The sequence below is a fragment of the Calliphora vicina genome, chromosome 1, assembly GCF_958450345.1.
Source record: "Calliphora vicina chromosome 1, idCalVici1.1, whole genome shotgun sequence".
Taxonomy (NCBI): Eukaryota; Metazoa; Arthropoda; class Insecta; order Diptera; family Calliphoridae; genus Calliphora; species Calliphora vicina.
In genome coordinates, this window is record NC_088780.1 from 87,016,855 (window position 1) to 87,034,886 (window position 18,032).

An 18,032-nucleotide genomic window follows, 5' to 3' on the forward strand; every position below is an offset into this window, starting at 1 on the left:
ACGGTATAAAAAATGCAGCTGCGCTGTTAATTTTTTCCTAGCGCATAGAAAGCAAAGTTCCAAACAAAATAAGCTCTAAATGATTAAAATCTGTCCACAACTTTTAGTTTTATAAACAAAAGATAAAACAAATACCCCCTAATAACATTTTAAAATTTAAATAATTCTTAAATTTTTTTAATTCTTAAAAATTGTATACATTTTCGAAAGGAAGATACAATTTCTTGTTTATATATAATGTTGTTATATAATAAGGACACTTATTTAAACGCTTAAGTTTCCCCTTTTGTGCAAGTTTGCGCGACCTGTTTCATGAACCACCTTTTTGTGCAAGTTTATACAGAAAATTTATATTTGATAAAAATGTCAAATAAAAATAAATTCAACAAAAGCATTAACAATTTTTTTTTCAAATTGTATAAATTTTAATTCTAAAATTGTTGAATGAAAGTTAAGTCTTTGGAAAAAACGATGGTATACATATTTTGGAAGATTTTGTTTATATTGTAGCTGTTGGTTAATGTTTTCATAAACAATTCCATTCAATCCAATAATTCTGCTCCAAAGCTACACAATTTTCACATGAAAATATTGAAATTTTATTTGATTTTTATTTCTTATAAATAAAAGTAAACAAAAGCAGCTGATTCATCAAATGCACAATAAATTCAAGTTTGCGAGTCTAAATTGTGCCACATGAGGACCCTTAATATAAATAAGTATATCTTATCAACAACAATCAGAAAATTGACAGAATCTGACTGTTTTGTAATATATTTTTGTACACTGCATTGCCGATTATTGCAGTATTAAACATTGGAGAGCAGTGCTAATTACTACGAGTTATGTATTTTGTTAAAATATTCGTTTCATCTTTTGTGAATAAAATGAAAAGTTTTAAACATATTTTAATCTTTTAGGTCTTGTTTAGGATTTTTTTTTCCATGCGCCTAGAAAAATTAACAGCGTATTTGCATTTTCCAATTTCGAAATTTTGCTAAAAAATTATTTTTAAAACGACTGCGCAGATTAAAAAAGTCGGAATTCAGATTTTTTTAGTTTATTCAATAAGCTAAACCGTTTTTGAGTTACGCAAATATATGTAGTGTAACCTACATATAATACACCTACTCCTAAAATATTCGAATAGATTTTTCCCAAAATTTATTGTAGAAATTTTAAATTTAGACAAATTTTTATTTAAAAGAGAGTATTACAACATACAATAATTTTCCAATATTTCCAATCATAGGGGTCCTTCACAGGTCCTTCAAAATTTAACCCATTTCAAATTAAATTTCATATCCTAGTATATATAAAATCCTAAAATTCCCGTTTTTTTAAAATTATTTTGGACAATTATGTTATTATTTTTCTACAATATGTTTTAGTATTTATCAGTTTAGAATTACAAAGTCTAGCTAAGATTTTTACAATACATTTGCACGTATCCTCGCTAAAACAGCTATTTAATATTTAGTCAAATGTCACTCATACCAACCGTAGTCCATTTACCCATATTAACAATAAAAACATAACATTTTGTTATGCACTAACTATATGTCATTCATTATTTTATAACATTTGAATTAGAAATTCAAGCAAATAGATTTTGTGTTTTGATTTAACTACAACATGGTGGTAGCAAAAATCATGTGACATATTTCAGTTAAAATTACCAAAATTATGGTCTATATTTAGTGATAACTTTATGTAAAAATTTTATTGTTAAAGGGTCTTAATGTGTCAATTTCAATGTACGAAATTTAATTTTCATTAGAAATTAACAAAAGATGTTTGCTTCAAACTACATGAAAATTCTATATTAACATTTGCTTAAATTGATCAGCAGTTGAAAATAACTTTTCAAATCACCCCCCTATATAGTGGTTCTCTTTATTGTGTGTCTAATAGTGGTCGTTGTTGCATTAAACTAAGATAATACTCATGTGTGTCTCTTTATATTTAAAAGTACGTAACGAACATAAAACATAGTTGTTGTCTTTATTGAGCCACATTCATTACTTTGTGTTTAGTTACGGGCATAATGTGTCTTTGAGACTTTAGAAACACACACAATCATACACATACATACATTATCATAAATAATGTCATTTGTAATACAACTACACAGTTTACCTTTATTAATACAAATACATACTTATATAAACATATGTACATTAGGGTTGTCCTTACTTTGTACATTTACAGTTTTTGATACTCTCAATACACGAAAATTGTTTTATGTTGTTTGAAAATCAAATGCTGAAAATTTTAGCAATATCGAATTACAGTGAGGCCTCGATTATCCGTGATTCGATTAACCGTCAACATCAATTATCCGGGAAAGAAAAAGAAAATACTTTTGGATCGATTTCAACTTTTTTGCATCTATTAACCGTAATTAACTCTATTATCCGGGATTATAAGCAACATATTTTTTCGATTATTTTTGAACAACCAAACACAATGTGAATAAAACGAAAAGGGGAATTCCCTCGACTTTTAAAGTTTTGTGTAGAAAGTGATTCTGGTATTGGCTTTCGATGTTTCCTGGAAGAACGAACTCCAATTTCCGGATTAATAGTGAATGAAAAGGCTAAAATATTCCACTCAAAATTAAACAAAAAAGCGATATGTAATTCACAATCTTAATGCTGCATTAGAAAAATCTTCAGCTGATTATATAGCTGCCATAATTTTTGTGGAAAAATTAAATGAATTCATATCAATGGAAAAACTCAAAAATGAAAACATTATTGTGAAATTTTCCCCACCAAATGTCAAAAACTACTCAAAATTGGTACTCAATTAACCGGGAAAATTGATTATACAGAATGCTTCCGGTCCCGACCAATACGGATAATCGAGGTCCCACTGTCAGATATTAACTTTTCTAAATCATTAATTTTTAACTAGTATTTCGGTCAACATGGACAACGAGAAACAAGTACGTGAACAAATAATTAAAAGATCCAATATGGACTTTCAAAAAAATAGCAAAAGATTTGAATTTTTATCGTCACACTGTTTCAAAGGCAATTAAACAGTATAAGGAAGACTTGAACATTGAAAAAAGAATGGATCAGGAAGAAAACATATAATGAGAAGGCAAAAGAAGTCGAACAACACGAAACTTTAAATGATATGCAACCTATAAACACTATTCCATTTTGCTCAACTTTTCGACATTTGATGTTTAGATGACAGAGATCAATTGAAGATCTTAGAACCTTCGAAAATTGTAAAAGTGCAAAATAGGCACCACCTCAATAAACACACATATACATGTGTTTATAAGCTGATCCTTTTGTTCATACATACATATGTATGCATGCATGTATGGCTGTGTATTTAAGTAGCCTTAGCAAAAACTTTTTTTTGATTTGTCCTCCTTTAAGAAGGATTTAGGAAAAATTATATGATAAATGACAACATATTAAATCAAATATGTTTCATTGTTGGCAAATTATTATAATTTACACCTTTTAGTTTAATAGTTTCATCATTAAATGAAGAGTCCAAAGAATTATTGTTTAATGTGAGTTGTAAATTTGCTAACAAAGTTTTGTTGGGCTTATGAAAGGGGAATTTTATGTGCATGTTTTTTTTTGCCCATTAAATTTCTGAGTTTATTTCAGTTTCTAATGAAAGAGATATTCGATAGACAGTGATAAACTATCACCAAATCACACTAAACCAATTTCAACTAAACTTAAACCCAATAAGAATGCAGTTTAAATTAATTTCGTGTTCGAAACCTCATTTTTTCATGGTTTAAAACCGAAGCCGAAAACTGACAATTATTCTTCGGTTTCTGTTTTTTCTTTTATAAAAATAAAAATTTGGAACTAAAATAAAAAACTTTTTATTACATTATAAGAAGATTGAAAAAAAAGCTGAAAATTATTCAAGTTATGACCTAACACCAAATAATAGGATTTTAGATCCTATTGTACACTAGCGTTCAAATAACTGCTACTAGCTACTCTTTGCAACCATCCACATTACTAATCGCTTGCCACATGAACTTCTTATGAAATTTGGTTTTTTGTACTGAAAGTCTTCAACAAATCTTGAATTGGATGTTGGAAACAAATCTGTCAGAATATTGGTTTCATCATCCGTCGATACAGTTAGAACTTTATGTAATCTAAATCCAGCAATTACTTTGGCACTAAGCCCACAAGACATAATAATATAAATTTTCAATGATCATTTTTTATACCCTACACCACCAGAGTGGGGAGGGTATATTGGGTTAGTGCTGATGTTTGTAACGTCCAAAAATATTTGTCTAGAATAACTGAGTAAACCTTGTGCGCAAAGTACATGGCGCAATTTTGAAGATATTTCGATAAAATTTGACATAACGGCCCAATGACGAAGCCTATTGAAACTGTCTGAAATGGGTTCATTATTTCACCTAGCCCCCATATAAATGTCCTCCCGAAATTGGACTTTATCCGTGATAACTTTTTAATTCATATAGGTATCTACACAAATTTCGCTCCAAATAGTTTTATATACAGGGAAATTATTTCACCAAATTTGATGATGATCGGTCTATAATTGGTCATAGCTCCCATATAAGGCCAGCTTCCGAAAATATCTTAAACGAGCATAAATCTCTTAAAAATGTTGGTATACACATACAACTCAACACGAATAACGATCATAAATCTTTTAAAAATGTTGGTATAATATTGCCCTACACAATTATAGGAAAGTACTTAGGGGGATGACATTTCCCCAAATATTCTTTGCTGATCAGAAATATTGAGTTTTGAAACGGGAAATATCGATAAAAAAAAAATTATAACAAAATATCCGTCATTAAAAACTAGGTTGAAGCGGTAAAAAATTGTGGATCAAAATTTTGTCTTCCAAGTTGTTACATAAGTCCTTTAATCTGAAACGGTTTCTAATATTCTACATCAACTCCACAAATTGTGACATTTTCCTTTTAGAAGGTATTTTGCTGAAAAAATTATAGCATTTTATACTAAACATTGTTGAGACAGTTTTTAAAGACTAGATAATTAATTCCAGTTGGAAGTGATTTAAAATTTCATCAATAATACTAGTGTTTAAAGCCATGTGTCCACTACCATGTTTTCTTGCGTAAATAGCTACCAGAAAATTTTGTCGTGTAAACACATATTAGAAGTCTACTTCCAGAAGTCACGCTTGCAGAAATTACTTGCAGCAATTATGTGGAAACACGTGTTTGGTGCTTGCTGGAAGTAACTTGAACGACTTGCTGTGAAATGCAAGTGTTTTGAAGACTTGCAGAAGAAGTAGTTTTCAGTTTTATTATGTGTCTTTTCTTATTTCATTTTCAAATTTATAAAATAGACAAAAATAAATTAGTTTGGAGTAGTGAAAAAACACATTTGGTAATTGAAAAACAAGAAAGTTATCCTGAATTATGTGATACGTCCTCAAAAGACTATAAGAGTAAAATTAAAAAAAAAACAAAACGCTTTAAATGTTATAGCCAATGATATAGATGCGCCTTAAGAAGAGGTCAAATGGAAATTGGACAAACTCCTAACGCAGTTTGGTCAAAAATTAAACAAAGAAATGACAAAAAGTGGCCAATATAGAAAAAGACGAACATGACTTCGTACTGGAAAATTATCTGCAAATAATGCAAAAACCCTAGAATAAATACCAATTAGTTGGTGATTTTGTTGCCTCCGAACATCGAAGTTATTAGAAAAGGTGGGAGCAAGCGTAAACTTAAATAATTAATTCAGCAAGCTATTCTAAAAGTGATGGGTGAAGACGATTAGGCGAACTCGGTCACGTGTTTATTTTGTGAGATATGAAATTATTCAGCCCAATTATGAAAAATAATTCCCCGGGAGTATTTGAATAGGAAAAATAAGAAAAGGAAAAAAAACTCCCGGGTAATTTTTTTTCATAATTGAGCTGATTTTAATTTAAATTATAGTTTCCAACAAATTGTAATTTTTTTATTTATATGCTGATAGATCTTGAAAATACCATTATTTTGATGAATGCCCTTTTATTACATAACAGCTATTTATGATAATAGAACGCAAAAAAAAGTTAAAATTTTTTTCAGAAATGAAAACTGCGTAATAAAACATATTTTTAATATGTCAGTGAAACTTTCTGGGAATTTTATAAAACAACTTATTTCTCTGTTGTGTTTTAATAATATATTTCTATGGTTTTCATTTACGTACTTTGCAACAATATTATTTTTTATACCCTACACCACGATAATGGGGAGAGTATAATGCGTTTGTGCAGATGTTTGTAACGCCCAAAAATATTGGTCTAACACCCACCTTAAAGTATACCGATCGACTTAGAATCACTTCCGCCTGTCTGCCCATGTAAACCTTGTGCGCAAACTACAGGTCGCAATTTTGAAGATGTTTCGATCGAATTTGGTACAACAAGTTTGTCGGCCCTATTGAAACTTGCTTTTCTTAAAATAAAGCTTAGATATTTTCCTTGAGGACCTATTTGGTCGGTTAGTGGGATGCGAGTTCGATATCTATCAAGGAAAACATCTAAGCTTTATTTTAAGAAAAAAAGGCCCATTTAAAAAAAAAAAGTTTTTGATTTCGGAAAAAATTATTAAAAATTTTTTATTTTTTTTTAAATATTTTTTTCCGAAAGATTGAAGAAATATCTATCTAAACTATTTGGGACACATTTTGCTAAGAACAATAGGTAATAAGTTACATGGATGAGAAAAATCACATGTTTGGCCAAAATGTCAAATTTTGACCCCCTCTAACTCCGAGAGTTCTTGACCCATCTTGTTGAAAAATTGTGTCTAACCTTGGTGCAAATTTCATCCCGATCGGAAGACATCGATTTTAAAAGTTGGTTCACTTGACGTGAAATCCCCCATATATAAAATTTACGTCGCCAAATTTTGTTACGATCGGTCCATAATTAGTCATAGCTCCCATATAGACCCGTTTCCAAAAATCGCTTTAACGTGCATAAATCTCTTAAAAATGTTGGTATACACACAAAATTCAGCATAAATAACTTGCATATAGACATAAATCACAAGACCTAATTTCATGGTGATCGGTCCATAATTGGTCATAGCTCCCATATAAAGCCCACTTCCGAAAATCACTCACGAATATAAATTATTGATATTTTAAAAGAAAAATGTTTTTTGCTCATTTACTTGGTGTAGGGTATTATATGGTCGATCTTGACCGACCATACATCTTACTTGTTTTTATTATGGAAATATGCATTAACGTATATAAATGTATTTCTTTTAGGTAAAACCAAGCCACTATTATGGTTCTTTGCCAGTAGAAAACAAAAATAATAATAATCATATGCCGAAAGCAAAATTGCATTGTATTGTTTTTAAGCCTTTCTACTTAGATCTGGTTTTATGTAGAAATTGCATGAAAAATTTTAGTTTTTACAATTATATAAAGGTTGTGGTGCAAAATTATTAACTAAGAATTTTAATTTATTTGTAATATTAGTTTGTTTTACATATAAATAATTTATTTAATCGATTTTCATTAGCATGACTGTTGAGTTAAATGATTATTTTTGTATATCATTTGAATATCATCGAATTGCATAAGTTGTTTTTAATTTTTGTTTGTGGGAGCAGTGTGAAGAATATAATGTGATGCATAGGCTGATAAAATAATAGGCAAACATATCAAATATTTTAAACTTTTGATAAATATTTACAAAAAACAAAATAGTTCTGATCTATACCTAAGACATTTTACAGCATGAGCACCGATCGCTTAACTAACTAACGCAAACGCTGTGCTTTTGCAATGATTGTTTTGAATCTCTGCAGTCATTTTAACAAAATAATTGTATCACCTAATATTTGTCACACTGTATATGTAGATACTATGAACTGGGCTTCCGCTTACACATTGAAACTCTAGTTTTTTTTAGCTTTCTTCTTCCACTAACTTTAAACATTTTTACTTTGTACATTCTCTCTTTATTGTTTCGTAAAAAAAAACAAAATTGTAAATTTAATTTAAATATTTTTTAAACAATTCACTCACACAAAAGCAAACATGAAAAAAAAAATGAAATAGTAAAACTACACCATTGCAATTACTACAACTACATTTACAATTTTGTATATTCCATTTTACTTCTCCTTTTTTTACAAAAAACAAACGTGTATGCAACAAAAAATTTACATCTACTTACAACTTCATTCAGGTGGAAACTAGTCGAGAGAAGATAATCTCATTAGAGTTGCAGGACCCAGACAAGAGCGATACACCGAACGCATCAATAGACTTAATGACACAGCATGAGCACGAGAACAACGTTGAAAGAAAAGAACAGAAGGTAATCTGGGGCGAGAAGGAGGAGGGCGAGGAGCAGAAAGTAGGTGCAGTAAATGAACAACATAATCAAGAGCAGATGATGCCACAACAACAAGTACCACAGCTTTTGCAGACCCAGGTGTCAGAAGATGACAAGCAGGAGAAAAGTAAAGAGAAACTACAATTGCCTGGAGTAACGAGTAGAACATTAGTGGAAACAGTAGAAAAGTTGCACATTACCCATAAATATGAAAATGCTAACGACAGTAATAACAAGGAAATACAAAAAGAACAACACCAGGAATTCTTAGAAAATGTTAATGATGATGAAGCAGAGGAAAGACATGATGATGATGATGATGACGAGGAAGATGAGGAGGAGGAGGAAGAGACCGACTCAGCTTCTATTGTAACAGTGCAACAAAATACAGAAAAACTATATTTGCGTAACGATGACGACGAGTTTCCTTCAATTGAGTTGGACAGTTTAAGTAGTGGTGGCATTTTTGGGCCTTCTTCCTTGGACAGTGTAGGCTCTTCCACAAAAGTGAGCATAAAGCCCTCTACTATAACGATGCATCAAACACTGGCAAAAGAAGTGGTTTTACCGACAACTACAAAGATTACCTCTTCCATGAAAACCATACGCTCAAAAGCATACCAAGAAATGGATGACTTTGAGTACGACGACGATGATGACGATTATGACTGCGATTACAATGTACCATCTACAGCAACATTAACACCTGTCACTGCATCTACAACAATGACAACAAGAACTCAAAGCATAGTTGAAGTAGTGAATCCTTTAATCACGGGTGAGGGTCAGGTTCAACGCATCGCTTTCAGTCGTTCGCATCACAGTGAATATCCCTCGTTTGACAATGATGACGAGGATGTTGGGGATGAGGAAGATTTTGAAAAATTGCCTGCTTCGCTACAAGTTTTGCGCAGTGAAACTTTTGTTTTGCCAGCGCAAAAAGAACGTAAAGAACTTTCTCTGAATGCCAAAATGAAAAATGTTTTAGAAGAGTTGTTGGAAAATGAACGTGTGAAATATAATTTGCAAAAAAGCCTTGAGGAGCAAGCCAATAGTGATGAAACTGCAATGCCAGCTTATGGTGATGCTGACGATGATGAGCAAACAAAAGATGAAATTGACTTTGCTGCCACACAAACATCAAGAGATAATAATGGAAATCGTCATGTCTTAAATGCTTTAATTAGAGACAGTAATAAAAACACGTTGCAAAAGCTACAAAGCCAACTACAAAACAAAGATAATGCAGATGACGAGGATGATGATGATGACGAAGAAGATGAAGAAGAGGACGATAATGATGATGATGATGATGAGGAGGAGGATGAATATGAAGTGGCAGAAGAGGAAGAGGAGGAATCAGAAGAAACTGAAGAAAGTGAAAGTAGTGATAGTGATGATGAAGATGACGACGATGATGATGAAACCATACATATAACGTTTGTTGATGGTGCCAAAGTTATTGAAAATTTCAATACCAATACTCCCATGAAATTGCAAAAATCTCAAACCTATAATACCATGAAGGAGGCGGCTGAGGCCATGACTGAAAAGCCCGATGACAGCCAAATGATTACAAGCGATAAGCAAACAGAATCACACACTACTAAAGAAGACGATACGCAAACAACTTTAGAGAAACTATTGGCTGAACAACAAAAGTATGCTGAAATTTCTAAACAATTACGAAAATCTGTAGAAAATCTATTAATCGACGACGAAGCTGATGATGGCGAAGCTGAGGCAACTACTACCTCTACCATAACAACAACCACAGAAACCACACACATTGGTGAAACCCAACAAAAACCGAAAACGAAAAAAGTAGAGTCAACGAAAAGATCGTCAAAAAACAAACCCTTGAAAGGAAGTGCCGATCACGCCGACTCTGAAACGGGCGAAGAAATATTCAATCGTCTTTTACAGGCTGGCGGTTCACGCAAACAAGTATTTGACCAAGAAACCGATGAAACCTTAACCAGTTCCACAATCACCTGTACCGCAGACAATGGTACAATCATAACGACCACCACAACAACCATATCAAATGTTGCAACTAGTGGCATTCCGCGCACAACGAAACACGTCGAAAAGGTAGTTAAAACTCAAGGCAATAAAGATGTTGACGACGACCACACAGATAGAGATAATGATGGAGGGGCATAAATTATTTTATTTATTACGGTTTATGGATGTGCCTTCCTTTTTTTATCAAGTGTAGTGCCCAGCAAGCAACACCCATGACACGCACTACAAATGACTCCCTTGGTGGAAACATGATGATGGTACGGGATTTTTGTATTAGGGATATTATTTCTTCCTGTTTTTTTTAGTTCCTGGTTTGTGTTCAAATGTGTTTTGTAAATTTTGTTTTTTTTATGGAAAACATTTGATGAGTTGTGTTTTTAAATAAATACATATGGTCAATTCACAAGGTCTCCTATCATGTCATAATGTACTAATATTTCACAATGGTTTAAAAATGTTGTTATTTCATTTCAAGCAATAATAAATTATACTATTATGTATGCTATGTTTATTGTGTTATAGTAACCAACCAGCAGAGACCTGCACCGAACGCCTAAGAGCCGGTTAAGCCGAGCCGCCGATTCGTGAAATATTAAGACATTATGACATGATAGGAGACCTTGAATTGACCAATTAAATTTTAGTTTTACGATTCTTAGTTTGTTATACTGAAATAGTTGTTTGTATTTTATAAATATTCAAGTTATCATTATTTTACACACAGTTTTTGTGCGAATACAAAGTAGAAATTATTTGATTTATAAAGCACAATAAAGAAATATTTACTTAAGTTGTGGGATAAATATGCCGACCTTTAATCGCAAAATTTTTAGCCACAAAAGAAAGCGGCAACAGTTTGTAAATAGGCAAAATTCGTGAGAGAATTATAGTGAGAACATGAATTATCAAAAACACATGTAATGAGAATGTATTTGATGAAATACTGTAGTTTGAATCAGTGGCCGGCATAAAGAGAAAATTGTAATTGTAATATCGTGGTTATGTTTTTTTCCTCTATTGTATTCTGACCTATTGATTGTGAGTTTTGTTTCATACTTGATAATTTTTATGAAATTCGTTGACATTGCTTTGTTAACTAGTAAATAACTGATTATATTCGATATGAGTGCCAACCGACCACTGGTTTAAATGTATATATCCAATTAATTTTTTGTATTACTACCATCGATATCGGTAAATATTCATTATTAATATAATTGACGAACATAAGCTATAAATTGTACGGTGTGTGACCTAAACATATTTATAGTGTTTCTCTAATATTTTTTCGAGAAACATTCGCGAATATTTAAATCTCGGTATCATGCTCGAAAGATGTACTAACACGTATGCATACCAAAATAATAATGTAAAATAAGTAGCTCAAGATAGCTTTTTTGGAATTTGTATTTTTACAGTTTTGTGCAGTGCACATTTTTCGACATTTTAGCAATTTTGAGACGCTAGATCAGGGAAAGGCAACCTATACTATTGAATTTTACGATTTTATTAGTTATGCACTCTCTCCTCTCTCGCCACGATTCGGTGATGCCAGTAAACTTTCGTCTCTTTTCCCCAATTAAAAATCTCATATTGTTCATCATGCATCTTAAATAGTTGGGACAAATTTTATTATTTCTCTGGCACTCAAGCTATACTGACTAAAGTTGTTTATTTCTTTACAATGCGTGTAAGAAAAGGCGTGGCGCCCATCATTTGCCTTTCCCTGCACTAGATGCAGTTCTTTTGGTTTAGTTTGTCTTGCACTTTTTGTCTCCTATTGGTTTTCGAGATATACCCGTGAGAAAAATTGCATGCTCTTCGGAAAAATCAAGTTCTTGTCAAAACATGAAGCCATAAAATCTGAAAAGAACCTAAAGCTTGCAAAAATTCAAATGGGTTTTGTTAGTTTCGATTAGTATTTGCATTTTATGTGTTGTACACAGTGCAATTAAATTAATAATTTTTTCGTTAATCAAAAATATTGATTATTTTTTTTTTTTAATTCTAAAAAAAAAGTTTATTAAATAAACAGTTCAATTAAAGTTTCTACTTAATGAACAATTAACGGTAATAAATTCATTTATGAGCTTTAATTTTTCAATCTTCATTTAACGAAAAAATGGATTTATTTAACAACAGCTGTGAGTAAAAAATTTGCAACACTATAAATCATTGGTAGGCAAAAAGAGGCATTTAATTTGTGTGCTCTTTTGGGTAAAAAATAAAATATCCACAACAACATCAAGAAACTGAATGAAATGTGTGTATTTTTACGCTCTATTACGATCTTTTGTTCACATTCGGGTTGTTTGACGAAAATCATCGTAACCTGAACAATATGAACGCCTACCATGGCTATAAATGATTTTTATAAGAATTTGTTTCCTTAAATTAAAATCGAATATATTTTTACTTTACACTATTATTATCTGGCGATATAGTGCGGAATTGACTATTCTGATTTGACCCGTGTGGGACATAATGGATATTCTGGGGTGTACTCGAGTTGAATTATTGAATTTGCTCCGACCTGTAATCTGTTTTTATTAAAATTCCATTTCCCGAATGCCTTCGGATATACACTGCACTTACAAGTGTCTTTATCTTTTGTAGAAATGGTTTTTAATAGAAATACGTAGTTCATATTGTTTGCCAATTAAACCTATGATTCTTAAATTAATTGATCTTCTAGATTTGTTACTCTTTTTGTAAAGATCTTCATTAATTCAATTTAAGCTTAGTTCAGAAACTCTTATCATAAAACCATTCTCAACTTAACAAATTCTTTAGATTCATTCAAACACTTTTATTTATTCGATCATTGTTAAATTAATTCATAATTAAATTCATCCAACATTTAAATGGTTCAATTGTTGTTAATTCAAATCTAATGAAAATTTAATAAACATATTTTTTTACAATTTGTTTTCGTTTAGATTTTGAATCATTTACAAAATAAATGAATAAAAATTGTCTTAAGTCATTTTGTAATAGATTTGAATTGATGAAAAATTTAATGATTCAAAAAAATTTATAAAGCTATTTTGTAATGGATCTGTATTAAAGGAAATTTGAAAGAAATACTAATTAATTTTAATTAAGCATATGAATTAATTCATAATGAGTTCTTTAACGGAATGGTTAAGAGAAAAAATTCAAATTGGTTTTGAAAACTGAATTAAGAATTAATTCATTTGAACCTTTGGTACCTTAAAAACGCTTGTAGTATATGAATGATACTCGTAATAATTATAATTTAGAGGAAGAATAATTCTGAAACATACGAATTTTCCACGAGCACTTAGCGCAGAGATAGGCGCTCATATCCACCAGCGCTCGACCTCCTTTTACTAGTATACCACACGAGATTATTAACGTAACTTACAAAAACTAGCAAATCAGAGAAAACCTATCAAATTGCGATACGTTAAAGATTTATTTTACACATCCCACACGTAGAGAAAAAAATTTCAATATTTTTACAAGTTTTTTAACAATATTATGGTCACAGTAACTATTTATATGATTGTGGTAAGCATAATACGGTTAATTTATGATTAACATGATTGTGTCAATCATATATATGGTTACAGTAAACAAGTATATGTTTGTCACAACTATATTTATGATAAATCGTAATATGTTGTTCTCAGATTATGATAAGTCTCAAACATATCATAAGTCTCAAACATATACTTGTTTACTGTAACCATATATATGATTGACACAATCATGTTAATAATAAACTAACCATATTATGGTTACCACAATCATATAAATAGTTACTGTGACCATAATATTGTTAAAAATCTTGTAAAAATATTGAAATGGTTACAGTAAACATGCACAACTATATTTTTCTCTGCGTGCAGGTTTTTACCTTTCAATTATTTTATACACCAGAAAAACTATTACAGAGTTAATGGCCTCTTTACCAATTAAAGCCGAGATTTATGGTGCTGGTCACTTAATAACTTATATTGACTATTATGGGTTTCCTAGGAATTTATTGACCATTACCAGAAAAAGCATTTGCCTTTACTGCAAATATATTCGCCCTGATTTAGCGATTGTAACAACTCGTGATTTGAAAAAAAATCATAAATAAAATATTGCTTGGATACTTTCATTGATAGTTTTTTTATATGGATTTTGACATATTTTTTCACGTGAAATAAACCAGAACACCAGAGCTTTAACAAAAAAATATTTAATTTCCACGCAAATTGAAATTCTACAGCAACAGTTTGCGATGAAAGTTGAAAAAATTAATGTTGCATGTGAATTATATATGATTTTATAAAAGATTCAACTAAATATAATTGAAAATTAGTAGATTTCAATTAATATCAAAAAATTTGTTTAGCAAACAAGCTGAAATAACTTTAAAATTTCCGTATTTTGTTATGTTTAGAAATTGCTAAGACCCCTCATTATCATAATACTAATATTATGAACGCAACTGTTAGTTTTTCCACCACACATTCGTTGTATGTTTAAACAATTGTGAGAATATACAGATTGAAAAGTTTTCAAATATTTATTTAAAAATCATAACAAAAAAAACCCATAATTAATTAAATGACTTTATATTAATAAAATGAAAAGAAAAACAAATTAAATACAAATAAATTAAATATACATTTAATTAAAACCATGTGCATTTATACCCCTATTTAGTTTAAATTTCAATATTTTTTTTTGTCCATATTTTATTAAATCATTTTATAATCGTACATTTATTGCATTTGTAACTAATAAAACAATTTTATATTTATTTAAATTAATTTGTGTTTATTTATTATTTAATTTCATTTATTTATACGACTACATAAATATTTATAGAAACGACAAAAAAAGAGTTTAATTTAAAACCCATTTAATTATTTACTGCATCATTTGAAATAAATTCAACATAAAAAAGAACATGTTTTAAGCAATTGCTTGAATTTAAAACCGGAAGAAAATCCCGAAATGCATCATTGAACTTTTGTGTGGCAAAACAAAATTTCATTTATTTATTTAAATAAAATATTTGTTTGGCTTTAATTGATACATATTTATTTTTAATTATTTTATTTGCAATATTATTTTTTTTTTGTATGTTTTGAATTTTTGTTTTTTTTTGTAGAAAAATCAATAAAAATTTAAACAAAATCCCAACCATCGTCATCAGCTAGCCGGGCCTCTCCTCAAAATGTTTTTATATCACATAAAAACAACTAAAATTAAGAACAATAATATTTTTATTCTTTTTTTAAAAAACTAAACAAATAAACTTAAAATCTCATTTATTATATAAAACTTTGAATATTTTTTTAATAATTGGCTTAAATTAAATTATATATACATATATATACATTTATATAAATAAAAAAAGAAGAACACAGTATAGATATATTTTAATCATTCCGTTTAATTAAATGTATTTTAATCAGAATCTCGTCCCTTTTTATTGTGTGTTTATTGCCCCTACCCCCCAATAAAACGTCCTTAATTAAAATAGTTTTTACTCCTTTTTAGTGTTTAGTACAATAATTATACATACATACATATATATTATTATAAAAACAAATATCATAAAATTAAAAATCTTTATATAAATAAATGTATTTAAAACAAAAATTTTGAAATTGTATCCTGTGCACAATTGTTGTAATATGTAAGGCTAAACTTTTTAAAATATTAAAAAAACGAACATTGAATAAAGTTAAAGTTTACGATATAAAATTAAATGTTAATTTTTTGTAATGTAATTTGATGGAGAATTTTATAAAATTATCTAATACATGATTAATTAAAATTTATTTTATATTCATTTCTTTTTTATAAATGTAATAGTTATTAAACGATGAAAATAAACAAAACTCGAAAATATTATTTAAATAAAATCAATAGTTTTATGCATTTTATTATAAAAAAAACCCAAAATTGTTTTATATGCTTCCAAAATGTTGATAAGTAAGTACCACAGCTAAAATATATTGTAAATTATATCAGTTTGTAATATCCCTTAATAGTTTTGAAATTAAACTAATTACAAATTTAATAATTTTTTCAGTAGTAGTCCTCAAAAGAATATTGCTTATGGAGATGAAAATGGGAAATATCGTAGCTAGACGTTGCACAGTGGTTTAGAAATACTTTATCTTGGAAATTTAATGCAATTTTACAAAATCATAACTTTAATATTTCAGATTTCGTAGTTGGACGAACTTCAAAAATTGGTCACCTCGGATCCATTAAATTGTATGTTTATTAATTAGAATACACAATTGGTCAATTCACAAGGTCTCTTATCAGTCATATTGTCATAATGTTCTAATATATTTCGGCAGCTCGGCTTAACCAACTCTAAGGCATTCGGCGCAGGTCTCTGCTGGTTGGTTACGATAACACAATAAACATAGCATATAGAGTAGTATTATTTTAGGACATTTTTTGCTTGAAAAACAATATAAACCCTTGTGAAATAAAAGGACTTGATGACAATATGACATGATAAGAGACCTGGTGAATTGACCAAATATAAAATATACTTCATATATTCAAAAAATTTCTGTATCATTTCCAAAATAACATTTTTCTAAACCACTATTCGCTGGTATGTTTACATATTTAACTTTTATAAAAAAAGAAAGATTAAATAGTTAGTAGTGCAATTTAAACCATTATCTATTTATTTTATGAATTACTACATATTTCTTTATGTTTTCCTTTTATAATTTAGTTTTTATTGAACCACTTACTTATTTGTCTAGTCGATTTCCTCCCTTGACACGTTATACATTCATGTGTGGTGTTTTATTTAACGTTTAAATATTTATTAGAAAATACTGAAAATGTTTTCCATTGTTGTATTGTGTATTTCAGCAAAATATAAATGATGCATCGCAAATATGTCATTTTATAATACATGAGTTTCTTAAGGATGGACTGGATACAAATTGTCAACCTTGTTATTATACCAAGTGATATTTTATTCGCACGTGTGAATTTTTTTTTTGTTTCAGAAAACATAAATAAATTTGTAAGCTTATAAACTTTATAATAACTTTATAATATAAAGACATAACAGAAAATATTTTAAAAATTTAAACAAGAAAGTGATAACGATAATTATCTATATAGATACACACAGCCTCAAAAGTGAGTAAACACTCGCGAATTTTTTGATTTTTTTAGGATCATGGAAATCATTACAGTCCGACTTAAATTTTTTTTTTCACAACCGAATCTATTATTCAACTTAATCTCCAACAAACCGAAACATTGAAATTTTAATCGATGAATAAATTTTAGGATTTTCATTATATTAAAAAAAATTCAATATTTTTTGGTGTATACTCACTTTTGAGGCTCACTGTATATAAAAGAGTAACGTTACTGACTGACTGACTGTTTGACTGACTGATTCATCATCCCACAGCCCAAACGACTGAAGCTAGAATCATGAAATTTTAACTGTGGGTTCCTCCCTCCCCAAAACGATCCACTAAGAAGGGATTTTTGGAAATTCGAACGTTTAGGGGGTAAAAAGGGTAAAAACGGGTAAAAACGGGTAAATCCGGTAATCTTATATCTTCAAAACTAATAAAGATATAATAAGCTTGAAATTGCATGTTACTCCA

General features: G+C 29.6%; 1 protein-coding gene across 4 annotated transcripts in view; it reads left to right on the forward strand.

The window, feature by feature from the left end:
• The window catches only part of scrib (scribble), a 444,246-nt gene extending 427,914 nt beyond the window's left edge, over positions 1–16,332 (forward strand). For 2 of the 4 annotated variants that reach the window (XM_065515077.1, XM_065515078.1), the window contains one exon: positions 8,221–13,228. In XM_065515077.1, the coding sequence (XP_065371149.1) occupies positions 8,221–10,536 (2,316 nt within the window). In that variant the 3' untranslated portion in view covers positions 10,537–13,228. Of the gene's footprint in view, positions 1–8,220; positions 13,229–15,532 lie in introns of those variants that run through there. The other 2 variants (XM_065515081.1, XM_065515079.1) reach the window with 2 other exon arrangements.
• Positions 16,333–18,032: the final 1,700 nt, after the last annotated feature.